The 14905-nt window shown below is 38.8% G+C and overlaps 1 protein-coding gene across 7 annotated transcripts in view; it reads left to right on the top strand.

Annotated features, from left to right (window-relative positions):
- Positions 1-13312, top strand: part of PHACTR2 (phosphatase and actin regulator 2) — a 142078-nt gene extending 128766 nt beyond the window's left edge. For all 7 annotated transcript variants that reach the window (XM_065057243.1, XM_021294783.2, XM_005507722.4 and 4 more), the window contains 4 exons: positions 904-965; positions 2020-2157; positions 4081-4157; positions 7758-13312. In XM_065057243.1, coding sequence (XP_064913315.1) covers positions 904-965; positions 2020-2157; positions 4081-4157; positions 7758-7773 — 293 coding nt within the window. In that variant the 3' untranslated portion in view covers positions 7774-13312. The remainder of the gene's footprint in view (positions 1-903; positions 966-2019; positions 2158-4080; positions 4158-7757) is intronic.
- Positions 13313-14905: the final 1593 nt, after the last annotated feature.

The raw sequence follows: 14905 nt of genomic DNA on the forward strand, positions 1-14905 counted from the left end.
GAATAAACCAGGATCAGAATTTTATGGGTGTCTCAGGTGGGATATTTCAGCCACAGCAAAGTTAACTTTGTGTATTACCGTCAGAGGTGGACTGAAAGGGCATATAATATTCTTCAAAACGTACATTGATTTAAAAAACTTCTGAGTCTGTATGAGCATGCCTTTGTAAGTATGATTTTCACTGGCACTCAAGAAATCAAGTTTGGTTAGCACAGAAATTTGTTAAAAGCACATTCCAGTCTCACACCCAAATACATTAAAAAAATATGTGTCATTTTATGTTATACTTGTTCACTTGGTCTAGATATTGGCCTGTAATCAAGCGGGTTTGAGTACTGAATCATATGGCCATTATATATAAAATCGGAAAAAAATATTAAAGTAGCAAAATCAATTTTCAGTAACAACTGACAGTGAAACTAATTGTCATTGATTCATTGCATCCTGAGCAGCAGAGGACACTTGGCTGATTCAGATACTCAGAGCAAACCTTTTTCTTGACTCTTACAAATAATTAGGCTTTAAAGTCAACAGGCAGCACGTTGGAAGTAAAAGCAACAGTGATTTTAAGGTTATGAGAAGTAATTGAAACATTAGACAGCTCTTTCAGGGTACTTCTTCTTTACTGTTACACAGAAAGGAGATGACAGACGCCTCTTCCTTGCTGTGTTCCTGACCCACAGTGGTGACTTGAGATGTCTACAGAACTGAGGGAAATGAGGACAGGGGAAAGAAATGAGAGTACACAAAATCCAGAAAGCAGACAACACATGCAGGGTCACCCAGAAATACAAGGAAATATGAGTCAGGGCTTTAAGTCCTGAAGGTTTCAACCAAGAGAAATACAGTATGTACAGTTATAACACTTAAATATTCACTCATTTTTATCTCTTCTAAAAACAGAGAAGAATGAAGAAGAGGAACAGGAAGCCAAAAGAGAAATAAAACGTAGACTCAGTAGAAAGGTGATGATGTGTTTTTTATATTGTCTACTTGTGTACGTAGGATTATTTTTTTATAAGATTCTAAAAATCAGTGTGCATTCATTACTGCAAATGTCCATCAGTCATGCCTCCAGATCAGAAGTCTGTTCAAAAAGCAGTACAAGCCAAGTCCATCTTGAAGGAAACTCCATCCTGTCCAGCTTCCCCTACCTGGAAAAGCGTACGGAGTCTGGTCATGCTTAATATTTGTCCCTGTAAGCAGGGGAGAGAAATTACATGTGGTTCCTCTGTGAGCATAACCACGGCTGTCACGTATGTTGGAAGGCAGCCACACCTTGTAGATCCACTCTTCCCTAGAGCAGCCAAGAGGTCTACAAACAGTGTGGGCCCTAAGAAACCCCTTCACCATTCCTCCAGACATGTCAGTGGTCTTGGCTGCTGCAGGGGGATTGCGCTCATTGCACTTGGAGATAAAGCCATTACGGATCTGCTGCTCTGATTTTGGGTGTTTGTTCTGCAGGTGGAGGGCTGGTGTTTTCAATATGTCTCCCTAGTCTGCCCTTCTCTGCAGAAGTACAGTTTCCGTAATATGGTCATCCTTAATTAGTTAAAGTGGATGGTATTTGAGGTGGCTGAAACAATTTGGCATCATAATGATTATCTGTCCCCTAGATTTTCAAAAACAATCTTTTTAGTTAGGCAGGCACTTCCTGCTTATTTTCAGTAGTATAGTTGAACACAGCAGACTGTGTAATCATTAATGCAAAAGGACCTACTGTCTCATGGGGTAAATGGTGTGACAGTTGCAAAGTCACAATTAATATTCCAGGGCTAACTGTCACAATTCTCGCTGACCTGCCCAACAAAGACTGTTTTTATAACTGAAGAAATTAGGTTGTGCTGCTTCCCCGTTCCTGTGCAGCACTCCCAGGATGGTGCCTTTTTTTAGACACCTGAAAGTGACCCCGTTTAGAAATACCATCAAAGTTCTCTTGAGATTACATCATATCCTCAGCTTTTGTTTTATTTTTTTTTCATCTTATTAAACGTACTATTTTCTGCCTCCCACTTACAGCTCAGCCTGAGGCCTACAGTGGCTGAACTTCAAGCAAGAAGAATCCTTCGATTTAACGAGTACGTGGAGGTCACGGATTCTCCAGATTATGACCGTCGTGCTGACAAGCCCTGGGCCAGGTTAACTCCCGCAGACAAGGCAAGGGACAAATGTAGATTATAAAAAAATGCTTCTATCTCTCACTTTTGGGGGTCTTTCCTCTGGTGTACATTCTCTTGACACTGGCATGACAAATGACATCCGCTGGAGGCAGCAAAATTGTCATGGTGCTACTGTGCATCTACTGCTTGCAGCTAAGAAAACCCACTCAGGTGCCTGTTGGGAGCATATTTACCTTCTCCATTATGACAGTTCAGGTCAGAATTTCTTGTGTTTTTTAAACCTTGTTATGCCAGGCACATGCTGTTATCAAAAATGGCTACAACCCTTGACTTTAAACAAGGTTTCTGAAGGCAAGGGCCTGCCATGGAGAGTTACTTTTACAACTTATTCAAGTGAAAAAAAGTAAAAGCTGCTCCATCCTCCTAACATTTCTTGGCCACAACCAACAGTGCTGGAACTGACTGTATGCGTGCAGCACACTGTCTTAGGGTGTTTGGCCCAAACAGTTAGTAGATCCTTAACTACAAAGAGTAAGACAAATTATTTTGTGATTCTCTTTTAAAAGACAGATCAGTCAAAGATTGCCATAAAATACTCTTCTATTTTCCTCCTATGCCACTTCTTAAAAGGAAAGCTGTAGGATTTATGTACCAAAAACTGCCGGCCCTGTTACACTGGGTTCAAACCAACTTTTATGGAAGTCCTATGAGATGTGCTTGGCATGAAAAGTGATACATGCAAGAACTCTTTATCTTTTATCTAAGGACTGTGAAGCACTGATTTCATTTCAGCTTGGATTTTAGTATTAATGCCAGCTCATCTGACAATCAAAGGAAAACCTCATAACAAGTCAAGGTGGAGACAGTAAAAATGTACTCAGAAATGTTTGAGGATGTTGGTTTTTGTGAGGTGCTGGGCACTCTCATGTAGTCTGTGAGAGATTACAGCACCCAGCACCTCTGCTCATCTTCACAGAAAGGCTCATCTTCACAGAAAACGAAGGTGAACTGCACTAGATCAAACAGTGGAGTTTCCTACATACTTTAGGGTGGCAGTTTTTAATCTCTGTTCATTTTGTAATGAACAGAGGTCTGGCTCTGTAATCCCCATGTTTGTTGGCCTCAGCAGAAAGGCAAAGACCCTGGGTTGCCTGGAAACTCCCTCACCCTTTTCTCCAAAGGAAGCCATATCTCTTATCCCAGTGGGAGCGGAAGATTGCACTGTAATAACATTACAGAGCTGGAGCTCTGGTGTCTTTGCCACTGATTTGATGCTCAGAAATAACTGAGCTATTACAGCAGCCTCATGTGAGTGTGCTGTTGTGGCAGAACAGAACCATCCCCTGCTTAAAATGAAGTTTCTCATTTATGAGACCTCATCTAGTGATGCTATAATTTTATCATGCTGCTTGTCTGTCACTAATCAAACCAAGTGAGTAATTCCACTTAAGAAAATGTTGTTCATCTTGCATTCCTGAATTCATGTTCTCAGTGGGTAGAGGCACGGCCCCGGCTGTGTGCAGTGCCCACGCAGGCAGTGGGACGCACCAGCTCCTCAGAGGCTGCGTCTGGAGGTATTAATATAATCCCCCCCAGCTGGATGCTCAGCAGGTCACTGTCCAGGTGACCCAATGCCTTGCCCATTTTTGTCTGGAACAAGTGCTATATTTCAATGGGGAGGTGGGTTCACCCACTGTAGTAGATTGGGTGTTTCTCTGTTTATTGATGGTGTTTGATGCTTTAAGTTTCTTTGTAGTGTATTACTGCTCCAAATAGCTGTAATTGAAAAAAGTCACTCCTGTTGATGATGAGAAATGTGTGAGAGTTGTGGATTACAGCAAGGGAGACTGGAAAGCAGGAACTGTAAGGGAAGCTGCAAGAGTAGGGCCAGGTTCTTCTCAGATTGCTTTCTTTAAGATTCATATTTCTCATGGTTGCATATATCATTATTTTTTATTAGGCAGCAATACGGAAAGAGCTGAATGAATTTAAAAGCACAGAAATGGAAGTACATGAGGAAAGTCGGCAATTTACCAGGTGGGTGAATCCCTCTTCTTGCATCATTTGGAGAGATGAGTGTGACAGCAACCCTCTGCAGGTCCTCTGCAGTTGTGTCATGACTGGCTCCTTCTATGGATTCCTACCATGAGTCTCCTTGAATCCCACCAGTGATTCTGGAGTGATTCCCAGTGATTCTGGTGCCATTCCTGAAGCTGGGTAGTAGTGAAGGTGACTGCAGTGGATCAGTTGCTACATGAAAGATTGCGTGGGAGATCTAAAAATAATCCTTTGAAAGGACTCAGCATTTCTCCCAGATGAAGTTAACAGTTCTCAGTTATGAAAAAGGCATGTCCTTCTCTGTCAGTGCTCCGTTGCTCATGAAAATACACATTTTTGAAGATGTCTTCAGTAAGTGAAAACTGGATGATGTGTTGAACTTCAGAAAAGCTCACTATTGTTTTGGGCAGCTTCCTAAGAGTTCCCTAGGCTCCTGGCAACAGTTTCAGGGGAACAATGCAGATTCTGATTTTCTTGTTTGCTACTTCTAATGTTTTAATTTGGATGTGCTTCACTCTCTGTCCTGGATAACACCAAGTCCACAGCTCTTAGCAAGACTTCAAATTTGGCAGAGCTATTCCCAGGAGGAGGGAGGCGCTTTCTGCCATCTCTAGGATATCTGTTCATATCTTTCGAAGCTCTGAATGCTAAGACCTGCCACCAGCAAGCAGAACTTGCTGTTAGGATCACCCAGCATTGCATACATAGTATTATTGTCTTCACTACCACGCAGAGTTAAGTCAGATAGAAACAATTGCCCAAGACCGGGTCACTTCCTTTTCCTGCTACTGTTTCAATAAAACTCAGGATCCAAGCAAATGAGTGTGAGTCCTCTAATTAAAGAGAGTTTCACAAGGAAAATTCACAACAGGAGATGGATGTTTGGTGATTTGTGGCATCTCCTAGTTAAGTGGTTGACTTCACAACTTCAGTATTTTTTTTCCACCAAAACATGGATTTTAAAAAATAATATTGTAAGCCCACTTCAGTGTAGCTATAAAATGAATAAATTAGTTTTTAGAAAAATCAAACCAGTTTCACAGACCTAAGCTGGGAGATGAACCAGGAGGCAGGATTTCAATCTAGTGTTGCATTCTGACCACTAGAAAATGTCCTTTTCAAACATGGATTTGTCTCTTTTCATTTGGTTTCTGATGTAATTTTCTCTTCAGGCAGTAGGAAGCATGTCTTCTTCAGAATATATAAAAATACTACTTAAAAAAAATGGGCACCCTAAGGGAGAGAAGGAAAATGAGCAGGAATAGAAACCTGGCTGTGTGCAGGGAGAGATGGAATGCAAACTCCTGCTTAAGTTGTTAGGTTTTTTGAGTTGCATTGCGATATAGAAGCATAAGTACAGATAGGCATGAGTCATACAAAAAGAATCAGATATTTTTTCACAAAAATTGAAAACAGTTGAAAGTGATTACAGTTGGATTCTTGAGAGATGAACAAAAAAACCTCAGAGAACCAGTGGAGTGACAAACCAGCTAAAAAGTGTCGGGCCTTCCTTGGCAAATGAAGTGAAAATCAGGCACAGCCAAATTGTGATAAACATAGGCAATGATGCTATAGGGTCCTGGAAGAAACTCAACCTGAGGGAAATCAGGCTCTCTCTGTTCCCTCCACCCTCTTATTTTCACTGGTCATATTGTAGAGCCACTGCACAGAAGTCTCTAGAGTAGCACTAGAAAAAACTAATTAAGAGCAGAAGTAGATGCAGATGTTTTAAGTCAATTGCAATTTAGAAAATAAGAAGAGACTCCATTTCCTCCAGGACCTCTCATTAAAAAATATGTAGCTCACCACTACATTTGGATTGATAAAACAGAAGTTTGAAGTAAATCATAGACAAAAGTCTCTGGCCAGAGAATGAATTACTCATATTTTAATATTTTTCAAGAATGATCACTGAGATAATACAAACCAAAAGGCACGTGCACTGGCAGCTGGTTAACAAAGGTCTATTTGTGAAGCTCTGTGATAGAATGAGACAACAAGGAAGCTGCTTATTAAACAAAACCACCTTAAAACATACAGTTTCTTATATTATTACGTATTTGACATAAGAAGCTCTGATCTTTGAATTGTTCAAATTTGATATTAAACTTGGGAAAGAAAAAACACTGGTTTTCATTGTTCACCATTTACTGTGTTGACTGTCAGTTGAACTGTTTTTCTGCCCCTGGTAATTTAGATTGATTCCTTCTGTTACTTCACCACAGAATCCAAAACCTGAGTTTCTAAAAATAGAGAAATAAATACAAGTTTGGGAAGAGGATATTAGTAAATGTTTATAAAGTGCTTCTAATGGAAGTGCTATATATAGTCCAGTACATTGTTGTTCTGCACAAATATAAAAACCCTGTGTCTTTTTCACAATGCACTATACCCTCACTTAACAGATGAGCTGCACACTTGTGAATGTCAGCTTTTGTGTGCACCTCCTTTATTTGAGAAAAGCATCCCTGCACTGTGCTGTACCACATCACTGGGGTAATGTGTGGCTTGTTTTCTTTTCTCTAGAACTGGTAAGAGAAAATGTGTCAAACAAAAACTTAGATAAGTGTACTGTGTCAGGTGCATCACCACCTATGCCGTTGTAAAGTTGCTGCATCATTTACTACTTCATGGAAAGATGTCTTTTTAAAACCATTTAAGCAGAGATTTAGAAGTCTGGTGATAGATACATTGTGCACCTGACATTGACGTCCTCCTTACCCTTTTCCTTGGATTCACTGCATTTAAGCTGAATTAGAATTTCTGTTGCTGCCGCCTCCTAGCTTGTTCTAGAAAAGGTTGGCAACAGCCTTTGGAGGAACCTCCCTCTCTATCCATCATACAGGCCATCTGGAGTGATGCACATGCTCTACCTAAGAATGGGAAACAATTAGGTGGATTCAGGCCTTCTTGTGTCACAGCTGGCTGCTGTTAATAGGCTGAAAGATTCTGCAGAGCTATAAAAATTATTGCTTACTTAAAAAAAATCCAAAGTTTTTGTTAGCCTCATTTTGCAGAAGGACTAAAAACGAGAAATTTAAGTTCTATGGGTTAGAAAAGTTTTTCTGATTTACCTCCGGTGTCTTCAAATAGTAGATGCATTGTGGTTAAATCTGTACTGGTCAAGAAAACAGACTGGAGACTGTTCTCCAGCCCTGAGGCCAGCAGGCTTGGCGCAACTTGAATTCAGACAGTTAACCTCTTACAGGGTGATGTTCCCCCATACCCAGTCTGCCTGTTGGCCTGTGCTAATCCCAGCCATGCCCAAGCAGTATCTGGAAGGGCGCTGGTTGGCCCAAGCAAAACTGTACCAGGGACAGTAACAGGTTAATGTTACAAACAGATGGACATACACCTGTGCCTGAGCCACACCATAGACCTGTTTGGTTTTCTAGTACAGACAGACAGGCAGACAATGGGGGATAATAGGGCTGACTCTAATCCCACTTAGACCAGGAAAATTGGGAATAATTCAGTTTGGGCAACAAAAGTAAACAGCTGTGAGAGCAGGATGAAGATCAGTGCCATTGTCAGTTGAAATAATATAATTCTGAGTTTTTTAATGATTTATCATTTCAGGTTTCATCGTCCATAACTATTTGACCATGTCCCATATTTTATGTAACAATTTCTTTGGGGAAACCATTGTGTCCTGAAGACCTGAGATTGCACTGGAACTTGACTGAGTGTGAGTGTGTGCTACAGCTTCCCCTGAAGTTAACAGAGGATGAGGCCCTCGCCTTTACCAATGGGCAAATGTTTTGTCTCGAAGGAGAATCCACATGAAGTGTTGGTCACTGTTAAGGCAGACCATGGTTCTGTGGTTAACCCACACAGAGGAGTCGGTGGACTTCTTCATCAGAGCCCCACAAGTCAGGAAGAACTGAAGACAATCGCTTGAGAGCCTGTTACCAGGAACTCGTTGGACTTCACAGAGTTGTGACTGAGGGTAACTGAGGGAGGAGTGTGAAAAGCACTGAGAGCATGGGGGAAGAGAGACTTCACTTGTCAGTCCACAGAGAAAAGTGGAATGGATGGGACTGCTTAACAATGCACTGGGCCAGTGGGAGGAATTATTTTTTTAAAAAAAACTGAGAGTGTGAGCAACTGTGCATGTATTTTTATTTTCAGTGGCCACAGCCTGTCTTAGACAACAAGCCACAAGTCCTCATGTCATCAGTACTTTAGTGAAGAACTGTAATTTTCTCTGGTGCCAGTAAATACAGTTGCCAGAAATTATTCCTAGTATAACTCAGCTGTCTTTTTTAAAATGCCAGTGAGCATGCTTCAAGAAAATACGTTGAACATTCATACAGAACAAGTCACAGATGTTTTTGGTTTTTAATGTTGACATACTCTGGATCCTCAGAAATACATAAACAGGATTTGAAGGACACGTAACGTGACACTATGAATGCAATGAAATGCCTCATGTTTAGAAACACTCCTTGCTGTCTGTGGCTTGCCATTCAAACCAGAGGGATCATTAACTTTCTTCCCTATGGTAGGCAGTGGTGACAGCTTTGACATCATGCTAGTGTGAATCCAAAATCAGAAACTAAATTAGGCACAAAAGTTTTCACTAGTAGGCTTGAGCAGTGATTACTAATGTGACTTTTTATGTTTAAGGACTCTTGCACTGCTTTGAGGAAGAACTCACGGGTGAATCAGTATGTCTTCAGCCAGTGGCCCTGTAAAAGTGAACAGAAAATCCTTAGAGTGTCTGCAGCCTGTTTTTGTTGAGTGTGAAGAATGCTTCTTAGATCCATAATTTTTTATACTATCTTGAAATTGTATATGTGAATACAGTACTATTGAAATTAAGTGGTATGGAGTGTGAAAGGCAATACATGTTTTTTTCTAAGTTGGCCCAAAGGCCTATTAAAAAAAGCCTGTGGTGTTGTTTACACTAAGAAATTCTCTGTCTTACATTAGCACTTATTTATCCTTTGAATTAATGTACACAACATTTGGGGGGGGGGTCTGAAATTCACATACACATACATTTAATGCAGTATTACAATATATTTGCTATTTATCCTTTCTAATGTGTGTACATATTACAATTTATTTTTGTCTTTCATGTGCCCTGGTTTTAGTTTTTAATTGTGAAGTGTAAGTATTTCTTTTTTCAGGCAATAAAAGGTCTGTGTAGATGTGATTTTTACCTCAGAACCTGCAATACATTCTTGTGGAATGTTCTTAGTTTATAAAATTGAAGGTTGTTGTTTTAGATGTCAGCCTAAAGGCAGGAAGGCAATTTGGTGGCTAAAATTAGATCTCCCTCTTTACTGATATTTACGACAAGACCAGGTTTGTATAAATGGGGTGCATTATTTTAGTAAAGAGCACTTCTAGTAACAGGAGAATGCTTTCCAACAGCTGGCACTCTATTATTTTTAAAGCAATTGACAAACCTTTTTGTAAAAAATGTAGATTTATATGACTGTTAAGACCACTTACATTTTAGTAAAAATCTAATGACGTATAGACCCCAAAATATCAATAACCACATAAAATAACCATCTGCATGCTTGTAGCAAATAAAAGGAAGCAGCACCTTCCTTTTTTAATGGAATCGATAAGAGCCATTAGGATTCCATTTGGAGAAAACAGTTTAGCTTCTGTGAGGCCCATCATTTTATAAATATAGAAACACCACTTTGACATCAAGGAAGCAGCAAAAATGTATTCTTTGGCACTAAATCATACAGGAGTGATCAGGCCATTAGAGTTAAGGTTTGTCAGCAATTCTGGTAGAATCCTAATTTTTATTTTTAGAATTTGAAGAGTAAACTTAAAAATTTACACTAGTACTTATAAATACTTCTCCTGCTTAAACTCTTTATTGTTGTTGCCAAATTTAGAAATGTGTGTCCAATATCCTATAAAAGCCTATGGTGTTGACTTTGAAGTATAAAAGACAGTATTTCACTTCAAAGGAAACAAGTGGAGCAATTAAATAGACCTCAGTGTTGTCTTAATCACTTTGAAACATTTGAGAGCAGCCAAGATACTAAAGGCAGAAAGATTGCTGCTGTGCAGGCAGAATAACGTGGACAAAGGTAAGGTCAGACTAAATAAACTTTATATAAGACAGTAGCTCCACTGACATGCCAGGGTCCACGGGGGTTACATAATCAACCAAAACTTGTTAAACACTTTGGATTAAGTGGATGAATTGACTTTGCAAGAAAACATTCCTCTGTACTAGGGCTGGAGCATGGACGGAAAGACAGGTGCCACCTACTCATTTTAAGAGTTAAAACACGAAGATGGGGACACAACTTCTGGCTTAGACTTCCTCAAGCTGCTTTTTGCCATAAGACATGAGGCTACAAAGGTGAGGTACCGCTTAGGCTTTCCCTACCCTCCATGTTTGTGTTTCTTGTAAAGTATTCACTACTAGCCATTGCTACAGGCAGAATACCAGCTAATCTTTAATTTCTCATATAACTTCTTATCATTTTGATGATAAATAATCAGATGCATTCTTTGGCTCACAAATCAGCCAACTACTAAAGCAAAATTATATAATTGGACAGAAAGAGTTGCCTTTATTGGAACTTATGTTAAAATGTAGTATACTTGCAAAATTAGAACTATATCCATCATGTATTGTACCCACACACAGACTTAGAACTGTATATACTATTTTTATATGCTAAATATCAACTGGCAGAAAAATGACAGCTGTAAAGTGTTATCCATGCAATAAAATAACAAGATTTTGGTATGTCACTATCTCCAGTGAAGCAAGTTTGCTTTACCTTATTGAGCTGCCTGGAGTTGGTTTCTCTCTGCATTGATGATTTCAGATGTCTTCAAGTTGCTACAACAGCCCATTGGAAATAATACATTATATACGTAACTGCCAATGGTGCTACATGCTACATGGGAGAAATCAGGATAAATCCTGAGAAACTCCCGAGTGAGTAATCCTTGAGGAAAAAAATTAAAAATATGTAAAAAAGGCAAAGAAGAAAATAACACTTTCCATGCAACACGTAATACATTCCAGCTGGCAAAAAGGGATCAATGCATAAATTTTTATCAAGGTGGACAAATCATTTAAATGTGATCTACAACATACGACATTTACAGACATACCTATGTTCCACAGAGTCAGATAGGAATGCAGATGCCTACATGCACACAAAGAGAAAATGAAATTATCTCCTATCTTACACTCATCAGTAGGATCACGCATCACAGCATGTTGCTGTGGGTGCAGAAGAATGATGCTTAATCAAATGCTAATTTCTTCTTCACATAACCAATTGAAAAGGTTCTAGAATGTCTCCCATCTCTCTCTTCTTTCAGATAATACATATTGTCCTTGTAAGTGAAATCAGTTGTTTCAAATGAAAAGTAGTCTCCCTGAATTTTCTCAAGTTGTGATATATGTGTTGGCTCAACAAGTACTAAAAAATTTATTTAAGCTAAATGCTGATAATTATTTAAGCTAAATACCATTTTTACCGATGATTTGAGACATGGTAGGACCAGGAGCAGTGTCTCTTAAAAATCACTGAAAGTATTCACAGCCATTTGTAGGTCTACAAGACTCTATTTATTTGTTGGGTTTAGCATTTACCTACGGTTCTGCGTGTCCCTTGCTGTGGTGGACTTTACCGACCTCTGATGTGGTGTGGGACAGGGCAGCCCCACCTTCTGCGTTGGCCACACGGAGCAGCTCTTAGAAAAGCACCACAACCTCAGGTTTGATGTAAAAAATTTATCAGATGACCATTCTTTTTTTTTTTTTTTTTTTCCCTTGAAAACCAAATGAAAGCTGTGAAACAAAGAGATGAAAGTGTCTCTGATATTACAGAAATCAGACCACACCTTCCAGATGAGATTAGTGCTTTTTTTCCAGCGGAGATGCTTCAAACCCAGATCCATGATTAGTGATACTACAGCTACATCAGAGAATTTGTTTAAAAATAGCTGTCACTTAACCTGAGTATAAATATAGTCAGAGCCACAATTTTCTATCATCATAAAATTGGAGGATGATCCAGCCAGCACAGACTATCTTATCATTCTCACCTCTATCTTGCCACTTGGGATCAACCAAAAGCCCCTCACATCGGCTGCAGCTAGCAGGGGGTCGGAGCCGGGGCAGGGGGAGCCACGCTGTCACCTGGGGACCTGGCAGACGGTGCCAGGACGGGTCTGGCTGAGCACCACTGGCATCTGAAGTAGCGACTAGAATATGAGCCCATTTCTTCATGTCTTTCAACACTGTAATGATAAAGTAAACCAAGCTAAAAGCCTACATTTGCATTGAACTGTCAGGTATACCAGAACTGCATCTTTTAATGCGTTCACGTCGTGTGGTTTTATTTGTATCTTAAGGAGTTAAGACCTGCACCGCTGCTGTGAACTAAAAAAAAAAAGACAATGTACTCAGGGTGAAAAACAGAATAAATTTTGCCTCCTGCTTTAAGGAGCTCCCACATTTAGTTCTGTTATTGTTGCTGTCTTTATTGTCCAAAGCTCAGTGCAATGCCCACTGCTGCGACCTAGCTTTTGAAAAAAAAAAAATTCTAAAAGTTTTTAGTAAGTTGGTATTACAATATTTTGAGGATTAAATTGAAAGTAAATTCCCCCAGAATAGCTTAAAGCTTCTATTTAACAGAGATTTGGAAAAAAAAAAAAATAAAGTTTATCTTTACAGAGAAAGGGAGAGGTGGAGTAAAAATAACATCTTTCACTGTGATGTTTTGACAGATTTCTATTTATTAACTTCAATAATTAATAAAGTCTTGTTTCACTTTGTCAGTGTTGCCATCTTGTTTCAGGATTTTAATAGAAATAGAGCTCATATGATCTAGATACAGCATTTCACCAATATTTAATTATTTTCTAGAAGCTAAATATTGTATTGGTCAGGAACAAATAAATTAATGGTATTCTCTGTATCTCCTCCTCATTCAATCATTAATTCTTTATATTAAAAATGTCTTGCAGTATTATGTCAAATTTAACCATGTTTGAACATTGTTATAATACAGTAAAATGTTGCTGAACATATATTATCTTCCTTTCACTACTTTCTGTGGTGGCATATTGATTTGTAAACTTGTATGAATTTTGGAATTAAAGAAATACTGTGTTTTGGATTATTATTTTAGCTGGTGTGATTTGATACAAAAGATACCAATGGCTTGTTTGCATGGGCATCTAACTGTATGAGTAAGGTGGGAAGGGTGTGGAGATGGCACGTGCTAATTGCCTGCAACCATTTAAATAGCTTTTAAGATTATTTTTCTTTTCCCTAAAAGAGAAATAGAATTCCACTTACAGCCAAACTGCAAATCTAAAATAGGTGCAAGAACGCTGCAGGCCACATTGCTGTACACTCAGGAACTAATAAGTTGGTGTCCCTTCCCAGCGTTTTACAAAACAATTGCTCAAGCAGTAAATCATGGCAACATCAGTATGCTGTGTGTTGTAGACCCAAGCGTACCTTAAACACGGGGTGTTCAAGAATGTGTATTTCTCTGGCGGAGCTGCAGTTCACTGAGGAAAGGTACTACTCAGCAGTAGGAATCCTTGCGCACATGCCTTTTCCCACCAAGTCTGCAAGGACACCTCTGAGAGACGACTCCAGTGAGGAGAGCTTGAGAACCCATCCATGCCCGTGCATGTGGTTATGATCCCGGAAGGTCTTATGAGCGCCTCATAAAGCCAGAAGGTTCTTATGTGCTGAATATACTGTAAGCAGGCCACAATCACCTGAAACAAAATTTTCACAGGAATTTATGAGAATTAAAATTTTGCAGCACCTAATGGAGAGTGTCACCTATTAATAGGCACTAGACCAGTTCTTAGATGTTATTGTTTCTGTTAATTTAATTAAAAATAGAAAAAATATGCTCAAAGTAACTTGCTTGAATTTCACTAAATGTTCCTATTTACAAGTAAAGTAAGGCAATTGAAATTCAAGACTTAGTTCCTCGCTGCCCATCATGCTGGATAATTATTGATAACTTTAAAAAATGTATCTGAAACATTATCAGCTTAGACTTGCTGGCATTTAAAAATGTACCTTCCACATGTTTAATGACTTTCAAAAGATGTGAGGCTGTGGAGAATCAATACCAATAACTTTTCGGCTTATGCAGTGTGTATTTTACATAGCAATTATAAAATGAATGCCAATACTTCTATTTTGGCAGCTTGACTTAGTGTGATTGAATATGGTAACTATAAAGAAGTGGCTGATCCGATATTGCATTTTACACAGGTGTATTGATACTAATATCTATGAAAGTAAATAACTGGAATTATTACAAATTAATGATAGCTGCTTCTTGGTGTTTTATCTGTACTGTAGTATATACCGAGATATATGTACACACAAAAAATACATTCCAATATTGTCATCTGAAAAACAAAATATTATCTTTTTATACAGTACATATATTATGCTTGTTTTATGGTGTTTTTATTTAACAAGCAAAAAAACAAGTGTGCTGCGTAGTTGTACAGTACTGTAGGGTACTCTGCTGTGCACAGTTCCAAGTGCCTTAGACAACTGTTTAGCTCTTTAAATTACAGATATATATGAATGAATATATATATATATAAAACACTAAAAAAATGAAGAAAATCATCTGAATAAAATTGTTCAGAAAATCTTTACAGAAGATATTTTGTTCTTGCATGTCTAGCAAGTACGTGTGTACAACGGAGTTAACTTCAGAGAGCCATTACTT

Source organism: Columba livia, chromosome 3 (genome assembly GCF_036013475.1).
Source record: "Columba livia isolate bColLiv1 breed racing homer chromosome 3, bColLiv1.pat.W.v2, whole genome shotgun sequence".
NCBI lineage: Eukaryota > Metazoa > Chordata > Aves > Columbiformes > Columbidae > Columba > Columba livia.